Below are 14,986 nucleotides of genomic sequence, written 5' to 3' on the forward strand. Positions count from 1 at the left end.
AGAGACTGGGTTCATTCTTCCCCTGGGCACCCATAGCATTTGTCACAGTATTTATTCAAACCTGCCTCACCACTGATGGGCTGTATTATTATTATCTAGTTGCTTGCTGCTTATTATAATTTGCTTTCACTCAGGGCATGAATGAGCATGTTGCCTAGCACCTAGTAGATACTCAGTTGGGCACATAAAATGTGTGCATAGCTGCACAGACAGGAGGAGGTGGACAGCCTTGGAGAGTACATCTCGGTAGAATGTTCCTGAGTCTCTGGGACTTCCAGGTAGCCTCCAAAACTGTTTGCAGCTTGGAGAAGGGGGTTAGGTTGAGGCAGGTTAAGGGGGCTGTAGAGTCTAGGGGAAAAGTTAGCTCCTATATACTGAGCTCACACTGTTTCCCCTTGACTTCCCTGCAGTGACTATTACTGTGCAGTAGCCCCTCTACCTCGAAACTCACTTTGCATGGCTGCCGTGGCCTTATTCCATCCTGATCTCTTTCTCCCCCCTTACCCTTTCCAGTCCTCGGTTCTCTGCATGCACACATGTTTTTTTCACGCTTCTCTCTCACTTAGGGATCTCACCCATTGTCATGACTTCTGTTACCCATCGTGTGACTTGTGCATCTGAAGCTGTAGCTTTGACTTTCTCCTAAGCTCCAGTCCTGCATTTATTTCCATTCAGGTATCTTACCTTTCGTTCAGACAGAACAAAAGCGCAAGCTTCACAGAATTCTTCACCGTAACTACCTTTCTCTCCAATGTTTTGTTAATGTCGCCACTCTTCTCCCTGAACACCCCTTTCCTCCCTACCTAGTTTGAAATTTGGGGTCCAGTTTGACTCCTTGCTTTGCTTTACCTTCCACATGCACATTTCAGGTCCTTTGCCTTTGCCTCCACCTGTCTTCTTATCTAGTGCCACTGCCTTAGTTTCAATCTTTCACTCCTCAGATGCACTAAATTTAAATTTTCTGAAACCGCTATGGCTTTCCCTTTACTTCTAGGGTAAATTGCAGAAACCCATTACTTGTAGGGCAAGTTGCAAACTCTTTAGGCTGACTATTTAGGGCCTTCCTTCATTTCACTGTAGCCCAGCCTTTCAACCTCATTGCTAACTGGTCATCTCCCTCAGCATTCAACTCCAGCCAAACTGGTTTCCATACCCTTGTCCTCTTTCTTCTGCAAGATCTGTCTAAATTCGTGCTGTTCTTTAGGCCTCTCCTCATCTAGGATCATTGAGGCTTATGGCTCTTTAAATTCCCACAGAGAGCCTTTCATTTGCAACTCATTATGGGCAGTCTTATACCATGGCCTTTACTTGATTTATTCACCCGGACTGTATTTGAGGATAGGTGTTCCCTGTCTAGCACCTGCACATCGTAGGCCCTGGATGGTGAATTAATCTCTTGGGTGTACCTTATAGGTAAAACTTCAGAGATTTACTGAATCCATCTCAGTGATTGCAATCTTGGCAACCAGGAGAGTTACCTTCTTTTTTCTCTGTGCTGAAGGCCTGTGCACTTGGCTCTTCTTGCCCCCTCTATTTGGGGAAGGTGTCATTGCTGTTGGAGAGGGTCTACAGTGTCAGGCAAAGGAGCTGGCCTTTGATGAGTAAGTGGGGGTGGGGATGGGGACGGGAGAAAGTTTGAAAAGAGAGGAAGGACATGATGTACGTAGCTCTTCCTTGTCTGTGACCTGGATCATTCCCTTTATTGACTCAAGCTGTCCTGGGCTTACATTCACATTCAGAGCGGTGTTTTGACTCATGGGTCTTAGGTCTGCTGAGGGTCTGAGGCTGTCCCTGGTAATGATTGGGGTTCACAGACCTCCTGCCGTTACTATTCCCACACCGCACACTGGGGTGATGCCCCAGCTAGAAGCCTGAGGGGAACCGTGCCATCCCTGAGGGGTGACACTTCCAGCCCCCAGTTTAGGAAAGGGGATCCCGTGACTTCTGACACTGCATTGTAGTAACATCAATGCTTGGACACAGGTGGAGTTTGGCTTTGTTGTTTCTGCTGTAGTTTCAGCCACTTTCCCTCTAGCCCTCATTTAGATGGAGTAGCTGGCTTTGTTCCTTTTTTAGGTGACTCTAAAGAACTTGAAGCTTGACGTCTTATTCTTCCCTTAGCTGTCTCCTTCCAGAACCGAGTAATTCTAGCCTCTTTCCCCTCCTTTCGGCCCGGGGACTGATGTATTGCCTCCTCTCCGACAGAAAGTTGTACAAGCGCTATGCCTTCCTGCGCTGTGACGACGAGAAGGAGCAGTTCCTCTATCACCTCCTCTCTTTCAATGCCGTCGATTACTTTTGCTTCACCAATGTCTTCACAACTATCCGTGAGTAGCCCTGTGCTCCCCACTAGCCTTCTCAGTGCCAGTCTTCATGAGCCTGCCTAAGGCTAGCTCACTGTCCCTTTTTTTAAAGAAAGAAGATTGTCACTTGTACTTTCTATTTGCCTTTTGCTTCTGTAGGAGAGAGGTACATTTGCCCTCTGTGGAGGTTGTTTTTTCTCTGAAGCTTCTTACTCTTGTTCTGAACGGGGGAGCTCAGTCTTTTTGGCCATCATGTTGTCACTGTTGTTCTAGGCACCGCCCTGGGGGCCTAAGGCGATGAAGGTGGAGTGGAGGTGGGTGGCATGGTGAAGTTCACTGCCCTCTTTGCACACCTGTAAAGAAATCTCCCTTTTGTTTTGGGCTCAGAGAGTGATTCGGCATCCTAGAAGGTTTCAAACCAGCGCACAGGGAAAAAAGACTCTTCCTGAAGTAACAGAACTCCGGGTTGTGGTGGGAGATTTGGGTCCAGCTCTGCTCTGCCCTAACTCATTAGGTTTCTGGGAGCAGAGTTGACTGCTGCTGTGGACCTGTCTCCCTATTTGCAGCATGAAGAAGGAGGGTTCAGTATGGTCTAAGGAAGGCTTTTGGAGCCTCATCTTTCTTTGGTACCAGGATGCTCTTTTCCTTAGGGGTTAGTCTCTGAATTTGCCCCATGCTTAGCTGTTTGACGGGTGACTCAGCAGCCTCAGCAGCATGGACTCTTGCTTCTATATGACACCCATCCTCCCTCTCTGGGATGAGTGTTGTAGGCTGCAGGAAGAGCAGTACTGGACTGGAACTTAGGAGACTCGGCGGAAACTATTTCCCTTTCAGTGCCTCAGAAAAGGCGTTACAGGACTTCTCTGGAGATTGTTATTAGAGTTCACAAGATGATAGATTAAAAAGTGCTCTGAAAAGCAATTCAGTACAACATGGAGTTGGTGATATTATTTAAGGAACAGATTCACTTAGCCTCTGAGCCTGCAGATGGGCTTGGATCTTTGATGGTTGGGTGGTAACCCTGAGAGGAGAGAGACTGAGGGTAGGATTGGCTAATATTCAAAGCCAGCCAGAGACTAGGTCCTGGGACCTGCTGCTCCTGGCTCTGTTGGGGCTGGTACAGCAGGGGCTGCAAGCATGCCAGCACACCTGGGCAGGCAGGTCAGGGCCCTTTCAGGTATGGGAGGGATTCCTTATCCCCCTCAATGCCTTTGTGGCTTCCCCCAAACAGTGATCCCATACCATATCCTGATTGTACCAAGCAAGAAGCTGGGGGGCTCCATGTTCACCGCTAACCCATGGATCTGCATTTCGGGAGAACTGGGTGAGACACAGATCCTGCAGATTCCCAGGAATGTGTTAGAGATGACCTTTGAGGTATGTGTTATCCAGGTATCACAACCCCAGGCTCTTTCGGGATCTGAGTTTGCAACAGCTGCTTGTGGGAGCTTTCTGCAGGGTTTTATGGTGGTCTTGCTCTTATAGTATTAATGTATTAGCACACTTGCCCTGTCCTGAGATGATCAGAGGCCGGAGCCAAGGGTTGACCCAAGAATGGGGGAGCCTGCCCCGTCTAAGCGGTCTCTGACTCGAAGGCACTTACCCATCTGGACTTGCATAACTCCCTGTCCATGGCATGTTGAGAAATCCCCAAGAGTTCTTTCAGTTGCTGAGCCCGAGTGTTCACAGAGACCTCTGAATCCCATACTGCTGTCCCACTTCCAGACCCTTCTGCTTGTAGGCCCTATTCTTCCTTCAGATAGTAGCATCTTCTTTCTCAGTCATTTCCCATCATGAGAGTGCTGTATCACCAGCGTTGGTGGTAGGTAGAGCCATGAGCTCTTCCCTATGGATGCTAAGGGGCCAGGTTGCAGGCAGCCAGTCAGATCTGTGCCTCTGAGTAGTGCCTCTCTGTTCTCTTATTTTCTTCACCTACCCGCCTTCTTTATTTGGCTGTTCTTTCACAGTGCCAGAACTTGGGAAAGCTCACTACGGTACAGATAGGCCATGATAACTCTGGGCTGTATGCCAAATGGCTGGTGGAGTATGTGATGGTCAGGAATGAGATCACAGGACATACCTACAAGTAAGTGTTCCCTCAGCTATGCCCTAAGATAGTGGGGCAAGGTATACCAGGGTTTGGGTTTGATGCCTGGGTATGTGGAGTTCTCAAGGAGACCTTTTCGGTCGTGGTAGACTATTTGGCTCTGCCTCATGCACCTGAAAAGAAATAGAAGGAGGGTTTTCCAAGCTAAGACGTATGATGTTGCTGTGCACAGGTTCCAGGCCACCCATCATTCAGGTGGCTTCCCCGATGATGCACAGTGGGATGGATGAGCAGGGCCTTGAGGGATCCCCAGCCTGGTTTCAGAGCCTGTCTCCAGGGATTGGCTTTTTGATGGCTTTTGCTGAGCAGCAAGGGGAAGGACATTGGGGGGGCTGGCAGCTCTGACAAGCCATTGCTTGACCTTTAGGTTCCCATGTGGTCGGTGGTTGGGGAAGGGCATAGATGACGGGAGCCTGGAGCGGGTCCTGGTTGGGGAGTTGCTCACGTCCCAGCCTGAGGTGGATGAGAGGCCGTGCCGGACCCCGCCCCTGCAGCAGTCCCCCAGCGTCATCCGGAGGCTCGTTACCATCTCACCCAACAACAAGCCCAGTAAGTGGGAGGAGGGGCTGGGCCCTCATGCCACCTAGGTGGGGAATGTGGGCAGATGTCTGGGAACCCTGATGTGGGAGTCCAGACCCCAGCCTGTGCAGCTGCCTCAGGAACCACTTCTGCCAAGAAAGCAGCCTCAGGCATTTGTCACCCTCCTCTCATGAATGTGTGTGTGTGTGTGTGTGTGTGTGTGTGTCGGGGTGGGGTGGGGTGGGTGTCACACTCCTTAGACCCCTGGAAGGAGAGGGGAGGGCTCATGCAGCCTGGCCTATGTCCTCTGTACTATTTATATATGATTCTAGAGAGGAGAGGGATCTGCCTCCTGGCCTTCTCCTTCCTTTTTCCTGGGCCTCACAGCCAAGTCTTGGCCCTCTTTTGGTTGCCAGAAGTTCCAGGGTAAAATGGAAAATAAACTTTACCAGACTCTTAGAGATGGAACTCTGAGGTATTAGCTTTTGCTTTTCCTCCAAGATTTTAGCAAGGGCTACCTCAACAAAGTTGGATGGGCAAGAGCCACTCTTCCTGGGGTCCAGGCTATCCTGCCTCTCCCATGAGCCCTTCCTGTGTCCTCAGTCTTGTGGTGAGTCAGCTAAGCATTGTTAGCTTCTGAGATTGGTTAGGGTTGTCTGCTTGATTTTTATCAGAGCTGAACACCGGGCAGATCCAGGAGTCCATTGGGGAGGCAGTCAATGGCATCGTGAAGCACTTCCATAAGCCCGAGAAAGAGGTGAGCCTTCCTGCCCTCCAACCCAGTGCTTTATATCGAGTAAGAGAGAATAATCTTTTTCTCGGCCCATGTAGTGTGGACAACCCAGAGTCTAGAGTGTGTGCTTTAGTTTGACATTGAGCACATTCTTTCCTCAGGGGCTTCTGCCTTGGGTTACCCTGTTTTCCTTACACACTAATGACCCAGCAGAGTCCCAGGGCCTCTAATGAACAGTGTATATTCCTGTCCTCTTCTGGATTTGCGTGGGTCTCCCTGAGCAATGGTCACTCTGGCTTTGGCCCTCTTGGGGGGACCCAGATCCATCCTCTCTTGTGCAGCTGTGCCCTGGGAGCTGCTCTGTGCCACTCACGTGCCAGGTGCTGGGGAGATAGACAAGGTCCCAGCGAGGCTCTTGCTGCGTGCTGGGGAGATAGACAAGGTCCCAGCCAGGCTCTTGCTGCCCCCCAGCTGTGGACTGTGGGTTTGGGGAAGCAGTGGCGGGAAGGCAGCTTGGCTGAGGCCAGCCTGGCATTCTCTTATTTCTTTACATAGCGAGGCAGTCTGACGCTGTTGCTCTGTGGAGAATGTGGCCTTGTCTCGGCCCTGGAACAGGCTTTCCAGCATGGATTTAAATCCCCCCGGCTCTTCAAAAATGTCTTCATTTGGGATTTCCTGGGTGAGTTGAGCCAGGGTGTGAGGGTGGGAAAAGCATGCAGGGACATGGGGACTCATCAGCACAATGTGGGTGCTGACCACTGGGGTCTGAGGTCCAGAAGCCAAACCAGCTGACTCTCAAATTAGATCTGTTTTTATTTGCTCTGGCTTTTCTTGACGGCTTAGAAACAAGTCCTCACACTTTTTCCTTGTAGCTCCAAAAGGCCAGTTGATAGTATTTGGAGTCCAAACCCTGTGATATACCCACTTGGAGAATTTTCGCTGAAGAACCTTTTACCTCAAGAGTGTTTTTCTTTCTTCTTCTTCTTTTTTTAATCTTCAGACTAGGGAAAGGACCATCTTTATATCAAGGACCACATACAGAAATTTAAAACATAAGAATAGGGACCTTAGGGGCGCCTGGGTGGCTCAGTTGGTTAAGCGACTGCCTTCGGCTCAGGTCGTGATCCTGGAGTCCCGGGATCGAGTCCCGCATCGGGCTCCCTGCTCAGCAGGGAGTCTGCTTCTCTCTCTGACCCTCCCCCATCTCATGTTCTCTGTCTCTCATTCTCTCTCTCGCAAATACATAAAATCTTAAAAAAAAAAAAAAAAAATAGGGACCTTATATTTTGAAATGTGACCAGTGATGTCAGAACATTCCTGTTACATTAAGTTACCTGCATCAACATGGAGAGACCCAAGGCTAGTGGCCTGCAGGACAGTTAGGGATAGGTTGGTTTTGAGAGCCTTTGTCACTGGCAAGCTTTTCTACTCTTCACAGAAAAAGCACAAACCTATTATGAGACTTTGGAGCAGAATGAACTTGTCCCTGAGGAAAACTGGCATACAAGGGCCCGGAACTTCTGCCGATTTGTCACTGCAATCAATAATACTCCCCGGAACATAGGCAAGGACGGCAAGTTTCAGATGCTGGTGTGCTTGGGAGCCAGGTACTGCAGCCTCATGGCCCGGAGTGCACAGCACCCAGCCTTGGAGGTGGTGCTGGGGCCTAGCATGGGGCAGGGGGTGGGAGTGGCTAATGACCAGATGCCCCTGGGCAGGTGAGGCCTTGAAGGCCCTTAATTTCCATGTGCGAAGCATATGTGTGGGGATATGGAGGGGTGAGGATGAGAGTGTGTGGGGGCCCATTTTGATGGGAAGGAATAAAACCATTCCACTGGTGAAATTTGAAGCAGAGTCTATCAAGTCATTCCTTCAACAACCATTTGAATGCGCCAGGTGTTATGGAAGGCAGGGGGAATGAGCCGAATAAAACATGGTCCCTACCATTTAAAAGTTTACGTGTCCTGGTTAAATACAGTATAAAGCAGGGGCACCTGGGTGGCTTAGTCGTTAAGCGTCTGCCTTCAGCTCAGGTCATGATCCCCGGGTCCTGGGATCGAGCCCCACATTAGGCTCCCTGCTCCGTGGGAAGCCTGCTTCTCCCTCTCCCGCTCCCCCTGCTTGTGTCCCCTCTCTCACTGTGTCTCTCTCTGTCAAATAAATAAATAAAATCTTTAAAAAAAAAAAAATACATACATACATACAGTATAAAGCAGAAGGTTGTGAGAGTCCCAAAAGGAAGCATGCATTCATAAATTATGCTGAAGCTGTAGAGGAGAAAGATCAGAGAAGGGAGGAGGTGGTATTTGAGGTGAGCCTTAATGGAAGGGTAGAAGTGGGAAGGGAGTTTGAAGCAGACAGAACTAGCAGAGAAGTCCCAAAGGAAGCAAAGGATGTGGGTTTAGGAAATAACAGAAGGAAGGGCAGTCATAGGAAACAGTTGAAAGGAGGATAGGGGCCTCAGGGAGCTGGGGCAGAGAATCCTTCCATATTAGGACAGAGTTGTTTAATCAGGGGACTGAAATGATAAGAATTTGATACCATGGATGATATACATCAGAGTGGGCAAGATTGTTAGGGGCTGTCCCATGGGTCAGGTGAGAGTGTGAAGGCCAAATAAACTTAAAGCAGTAGTTCATTTGGGCCAAGGAAGGGAGGAAGTTGGCAGAGTAGTTAAAAACAGACTCTGGAACCAGATTGACTAGGTTCATATTCTCAGATCAGCCACTTACTAGCCATCTGAACTTGGACAAGCTACTTAATCTCTGCTCTGGGACAGACTGGCTGTTGAGATGGAAGAGGTGGTGCTGACTGGACCTGGTGTCTGCTTGGTGGTGGGCTTGTCTAGGGAGGCAGGAGGAGGCAGGGGAGGAGGTGTGGACCTGGTGGCAGGTAACTGGGTCACTTTGGGTCAGGTTGGGTTGGTGTCCCTGGGGCTGAGTAGTCCCTAGTAGGAGCCGTTTAAAGCCATGTCAGGTGTCTTTGCCAAGCACTGTGATGGGAGGGAGAGGGGGCTGGGGGAAGCTGTCCACTTCTCCAGCCTCAGACTTTGTTTAAGAAGTGATGGAGCAAGTTCCCCCCTTGACCTTGTACTAACTGTCTCCCTTCCCCTTCCCTTCCGATCCATCCGGACTGACCCTTCCCTGCCAGAGATCACCTCCTCCACCACTGGATTGCCCTGCTGGCTGACTGCCCCATCACCGCACACATGTATGAGGATGTGGCGCTGATCAAAGACCACACACTTGTCAATTCCTTGATCCGCGTGCTGCAGACATTGCAGGAGTTCAACATCACGCTGGAGACATCCCTTGTCAAGGGCATCGACATCTGACCTCCCAGCACCAGCTAACAGCAGGACCGAGAGAGACTCACCCTGCAGCTCCGACCCTTCTTCCCAAGGGATTTAAGCAAGTTGTGCAGGAGACAGAGAGATGTACCTCACTGTAAAAAGAAAAGTAGAGGATTTTTGGAATAAATAATCTATTTTAGAGTTTATTTGCTGATTTGCTTTTTACACACTTTCATGTGAAAGAGTGCTAGGGAGAGGGAGACGAGGTTGGTGCCGCTTATTTTGAAGCTGGCGCCCTCCCTCGCCACGGCCGCGTGCTGGGAGCCTGCGGCCTCCCCGGACTGAGCCTGTGGCGCGCAGGGGCAGGCAGTTCTGCTGCCTCACCCCCGCCTGGGCATGAGGCCATCCCACGTTGTTTTTAAACTAATGTTTTCTATATTAACATTGTTCTGGATATTTGGCTTTCACGGGCCACACACAGGTGTGCTGAGCAGGAAGCCCCAAGCTCCAATCAAAGGGATTTTTAGTAGTGCCTCTGCAAGCACCGATGAGTCAGTCCCACATCTTTTCTTTTTCTGTCAGTATTATTTGGAACGGAGACATGCCAGGATGCACCATCGTGCAGAAGATCACGTTTCCTCTTGGCACACAGCTGCACAGAAGTAAACATAAGCATGTTTTAACAGGTTTTCTTTTTTTTTCCTCTTATTTATTTAACCCTCCATTGTGTGTTTTAAATCTTTTTCTTTTCTTTTTTCTTTTTTTTTAAGGAAGGAAGAAGCTTGTCACAGTCTAACTGGCTATGTTATTATTGTTAAATTTATGTTGTTTTGCAACCTAGAAACCAGCTACAATATGGCCCACTTAATAAAACACCTGAAACAAAACTGCATGGATCCCTGACTTTTATGGGGGTTTGTGAGCAGTGGGTGGCAGGGGTGCCGTTTGGTCCATGTGAGTGTGAGAAGCTGTAGCATTGCCTTGGCTCCTTCCTCAACTGCCCAGGGTGCCGCCCCCAGGGCCTGGCGTCTCCTGGGTCCTTCCTGCTGCAGCACCAGGAGCTTTCATAGTTCATAACTCAAATGGCGCTTTGAGAAGGATGCACATAAGTGTTATTTTCCCACTCCACAGAAGGGGGGGCTGAGGCACAGAGGGGAAGGGACCTGGCCAAGGTTGCAAAGGTTGTCAGTTGACTGAGACAAGATGGGGTATTTCTTGAAGGGTAAGGAAGACCAGGTGTGGGAACATAGGGTACATGAGATGCTATCTTCCTTCAGGATAAAAAAAACTTTTTCTTGAGAGAAGCATTTGTTTTTCCCAAGATGGTATATAGTAGAGCTTTATGAGGGTCTGGGAACCAGCTTGCTTCAGTTTTATTCTTCAACCAAGCTACTTTTGCAGGAAGTTCCAGAAGTGTGGCTTGGTCAGATAGAGGACCTCAAACCAATTAATGTTCTCTTTTATGCTTCCCTGATTTTGCCTGTATGTTCTCCCTGCCTGGATGGAATGCCTCCCCTGGTGCCTACTTCCTGTTCATTGTTCAAGGTAACTTTAGGAGTCACCCACTATGAAGCCTTCCCTAATCCTCTGTGGGCACATTTAATTATTCTGTCACTGTGCTCCTGTAGTTGCTTAGATGCTGGTACCTCCTCTCTGGGTTGTTGCTGCTTTCATGTTGGGCCACCCCCTAGGCTCTGAGCCCCTGGTCCGCAGAGGGTCTCTCACTCATCTCCATCCCTGGTGACTGGCTGGCGGTGAGTGCCCAGGTAAGGCTTTTTGAAGAGGCGAAAGGAGTGGGAGGCTTTGAGGACAGCTGCAGTGCCATATCCTGCCAGCAGGGAGCGTGAGTGGGCCACAAGAGTCTGCAGGTTTTTGGAAGCTGGGGAGGTAGGTGGTGAGGGGGAAGGGAGATTCCTGGCCGGGCAAGAAGGGCAGCATAGAACGCGCTGCATGTATGTCTGTTGTGGGCCTAGGCCAGAGATGACCTTAAGCCAGGTTCTTTACACACACACTTCTTCTCCCTTTTCCTGATACCCCTGCAAGGCAAATGTAGATTATCACTGGTTTATAGGTGAGGAAATTGAATGACAGAGAAGTTTAGTCACTTGCCCAAGGCCACACATTCGATAAGTAGTTTGCATGGAGAACTGTCTCACTCCAAGCTTGTGGCTTTTCCACCGACAACTACTACTTTGCTTGATTCAGGTCTCTGCTCAGATGTCCTCAGAGAGACCCACCCTGACCACTCTAAAATACTAACAAGTCCCATCAGTCACTTTTATCCCCTTATTCTACTTTATTTTCCTTCCTAACACCTGCAACCGTTGTACTAATTATTCGCTAATTCTAAATCTTGGATTTATGAGGGAAGGACACAATCCATTCACAAAGTAGCAACTGGCTATTTCCCCAGTAACTATCTGTGGAATAAATGAATTCATTGGCAGTGGTTAAGATGACGGACTATGGGCCCAAAAGTCCTTCAGTTAAATCCTTGCACTGCTAATGTGACCCAGAGCAAGCTACTTAATTCCTGAACCTCCATTTACTCACCATCTTAAGACGGGAATGCTAGTAGTACCTGCATCAAAGGGTGGTTGTGACTGCTACCTGACTACACATAACGTCTGGAACAGGTCAGATGTGCAGTAAGTGCTAGATGAATCTTGGTTGTTGTTACTGCCCTGTTGTATCAAGCCCTGGCTCCTGACTGAGACCCAGACCCCTGGTCCTCAAGGAACTCAGAGGCAAGTGCTGCTGTGGGGGAGTATGACACCAGGGAAGGTAGTGACCATAACGAGCTGTGCTTAGGGCGGTAGGGGATTGTCAGAGGGAGTGGGTGTTGCAGGTAGCGAGAACAGCGTGAGCAAAGGCGTGCAGATGTGAAGGAGCCAGCCAGATTGTGACGCTCAGGGAAGTCTAGTGCCAGAGTCAAGTCTGAGACGGGGAGGGGAGCAGATTTGTGGGCTCCTTGGCATGAACTTGGCCGGTGCTCGGTAGATGTGGACTGAAGGAAAGACCACGTCACCAGAGCCGTGTCACCTGGGTGTGGCATTCGTAGTGCACACTTCCACCTGTGAAGACGAGTCCTGCTGCTTTGGGCCCTCCTGGGATGTGAGACATGGAAACCTGTGGTCAGAGCACAACTGCCGGGCTGAGGCATGGCAACGGTGTGTCTCGAGTGCAGTGTGTGGCCTGAAAATCGCAGACTACACACAACCGACTCACCCCATGGCGGGGCCTTATGTCTCAGGGAATAAGGGGAGGAGTCTCTTTTAGGTAACCTAGCACTGCTTCTCCTTTATCTTCTTCCAGCTTTTAGTGCTGCTTACTGGAGCCAGTGCTCATGGCAGTTAGAGTTAAATGACCCTTTCTGTATGTGGTCTTGTACCTACACAACTTGTACAACTGACCAGTCGGTCATGGCTCTGTGTGGTGGGTGTTATGTGCTTAGTTATGTGCTTTAGTGGAGGGTGCTGGCAGCCTCAGTCAGCTGAAAGAGTGCAGGAGCAACACCCTTTCCAGGAGACGTTGCTGAGAAGGTGAGTGTCAGTCATGTTTTAGAAATCGAGGCTCTCTTGGGACCATCTATCTCTCTGCTCCTTCTCACAGCTGATTCTGCTGTGAATGCCTCACTTTCTACTGTGTTTTGTTTTATAATCTGCAAATCCTTTTTGGAAGGATGTGTGATTTAGGAGAACAGGCGTTTTTAGTAGCTCAGTATTTCAAGGACGCTTGAGTCAACTGCCTCTCCAGCAGCCCTGGGTAGATCAAGTGCATTCAGTTCAAGTGCTGCTTGCTTTGGCTTTTGCACCTGCTCTAATTCAGGGCTTCTCAGACTCTGAGATTTCAGGGACTGATTAATAAACAAGCATGCAACTGAACTCAGTGAATTATTACAGAGTGAGCAGCCGCCTCCTTCCTTCCAACTTTGTGACCTTTATATTAACTACTCCTTGAGTTTCTTTATTGTTTTATCACCCAAGTGTACATCCCTACACACTATAGAAATCAAATTGGTTTCCTTTTTAACTTGATACATCTATTAAGTCTCTTTTCATCTAAAGGGCTCCCTCTACTCCTTTCTTTTCCTTACAGTTTGTCTCTTGAAGAACCTGGGCTGTATCATCTGTAGTTTCCCACAGCCTGGGTTTTGCTAATTTCATGCTGGTGGTGCAGTTCAGTGTGCTCCTTTATCCTTTGCATTCCCTGTAAATCAGCAACTGTATTCCCTGTAAAACAGCAAAAAATCCAGGGACCTGATTTGCCTCCAGATTGATCCCTTTGAGGAGACTCTAGGTTGTGGTGTACTCATTTATCAGGAGGCACATCATGTCTGGTGTTCACTTTTTTTGGTGTTAGCAGCTATCATCCTGTAAGTAGTTCACGGGGGCGGGGGGGTGGGTTGCAACATGGGGATATTCTAATCTATCATTTTGTTTCATTTATTAGGTGGAATAATTTTATAAGGAGATGCTGCCCTTTGTGTATTTGATTTCTCAGTAGAGTTTATAGGAAAGGCAGGGTAAGTGCTTAATTCTTTACTTTTGTTAACTTTTAAGATAATGTACTGACTGGTTCTTGGTTATCCTCAGAAGGTGGCTATCTTTTAAAGACATTGTAATGAACTCATGGACTTAACGTGTATTTGATGAGTTTCATTCCATTGCAGTTATTATGTTTATTGTCCCATCTTGGCAGTTGGAAGCCTCTTCAAATTGCTTCCCGAGTTGTTTAACATGAACTTGGTAGTTGCTTTGTGGAATTTCAAGATGTCCCAGGCTCATCTTTTACATTTTCTGTCTCAGGCTTGGAATCAGCTATTTGTATAAGAATCCCTGGGTTCTGCATATGTTTTACCCATTCCCGCCTCCTCCTGTTGTTCAGGCTCAACTATCTCTGCCAAGAGTGACTCTTGTCTGCTGGTCCTCAGACATAAGAAGTCCAGAATACGCGGGTGGTAGGTGCTGCTTGTGGTTCAGTGCACTAGGACCTACAGAATGTAGCCCTGGGAACTAGCACTTAGAGTTGCAGCTTTGCAAGGCACAGTGTCCCTCAGTGGGTGCTTGGAAGTAATGATAAGTGTGGCCACTCCTCCTTCTGCCTCTTGGTTCCTAGACCCATGTGTTCTTCCTTAGGGACGTAGCCCCACATAAAAGTCTCTGATGTAATGCAATCCTAGATCCTGAAGGATGGCACCCAGCTCTTACAGATTCCTGCCTCAGACTATTGAAGCCACTGGTTCAGTTGTGCCGTCAGTGGGCCATTCCAGTGCTCTTTGAGGTTGGTAGCTTCTGGACGGTGTAGCGCATATATGACCAGTATAAATATAGATGACTTAGTGTTATGGACTCACTCCCTAACTTCACTGTGAAGTGGGTGTGCTGGTCGGATGCTATGCTGGATGGAATTCCATAGCGGAGAATTAGGTACTCTCTGAACGTCTGGATATTGGTGCTGGCTGAGGTTCTGTGGGAAGAAAAAGCAAACCTATTCCCAGAATAGATCTCTATCCCTGTGAGGATGAACTGCTGGTCCAGCCAGGATGGAAGGGGCCTGATGGAGTTGATTTGCCACCAAGTGGCTGGTTGGGCTCCTCAAGGAACAGTGCTGTATCTGGGCTGAGCATTGGTCTCTTGCTGGCAGATTGGACATTCCGAGGCAGCAGTGGCTAGATGGGTTTTGGTATGTGGGGGTCTGTGCTGTTGGGCCTATGTTTAGCCTCCATCTCTACCACTGTGACCAACTCCATTCATATGCCTATTGTGCGAGTGACAAAGTGGCTGAGTCATTTAATCGACTTAGTTTTCTTTTTTTTTTTTTTTAAAGATTTTATTTATTTATTTGACAGAGACACAGCGAGAGAGGGAACACAAGCAGGGGGAGTGGGAGAGGGAGAAGCAGGTTTCCCGCTGAGCAAGGAGCCTGATGTGGGGCTCCATCCCAGCACCCTGGAATCATGACCTGAGCCCAAGGCAGACGCTTAACAACTGAGCCACCCAGGCGCCCCTCTTATATTTTATTTTATTTTT

The 14,986-nt window shown here is 48.8% G+C and overlaps 1 protein-coding gene across 5 annotated transcripts in view; it reads left to right on the forward strand.

Annotated features, from left to right (window-relative positions):
• Window positions 1–9,841, forward strand: part of DENND5A (DENN domain containing 5A) — a 98,481-nt gene extending 88,640 nt beyond the window's left edge. For 2 of the 5 annotated variants that reach the window (XM_021685297.2, XM_044919852.1), the window contains 8 exons: window positions 2,206–2,327; window positions 3,535–3,680; window positions 4,271–4,389; window positions 4,778–4,959; window positions 5,604–5,686; window positions 6,218–6,341; window positions 7,101–7,269; window positions 8,813–9,841. In XM_021685297.2, the coding sequence (XP_021540972.1) occupies window positions 2,206–2,327; window positions 3,535–3,680; window positions 4,271–4,389; window positions 4,778–4,959; window positions 5,604–5,686; window positions 6,218–6,341; window positions 7,101–7,269; window positions 8,813–8,996 (1,129 nt within the window). In that variant the 3' untranslated portion in view covers window positions 8,997–9,841. The remainder of the gene's footprint in view (window positions 1–2,205; window positions 2,328–3,534; window positions 3,681–4,270; window positions 4,390–4,777; window positions 4,960–5,603; window positions 5,687–6,217; window positions 6,342–7,100; window positions 7,270–8,812) is intronic. The other 3 variants (XM_044919853.1, XM_044919854.1, XM_044919855.1) reach the window with 3 other exon arrangements.
• The last annotated feature ends 5,145 nt before the right edge of the window (window positions 9,842–14,986 follow it).

This window comes from Neomonachus schauinslandi, chromosome 11, assembly GCF_002201575.2.
Source record: "Neomonachus schauinslandi chromosome 11, ASM220157v2, whole genome shotgun sequence".
NCBI lineage: Eukaryota > Metazoa > Chordata > Mammalia > Carnivora > Phocidae > Neomonachus > Neomonachus schauinslandi.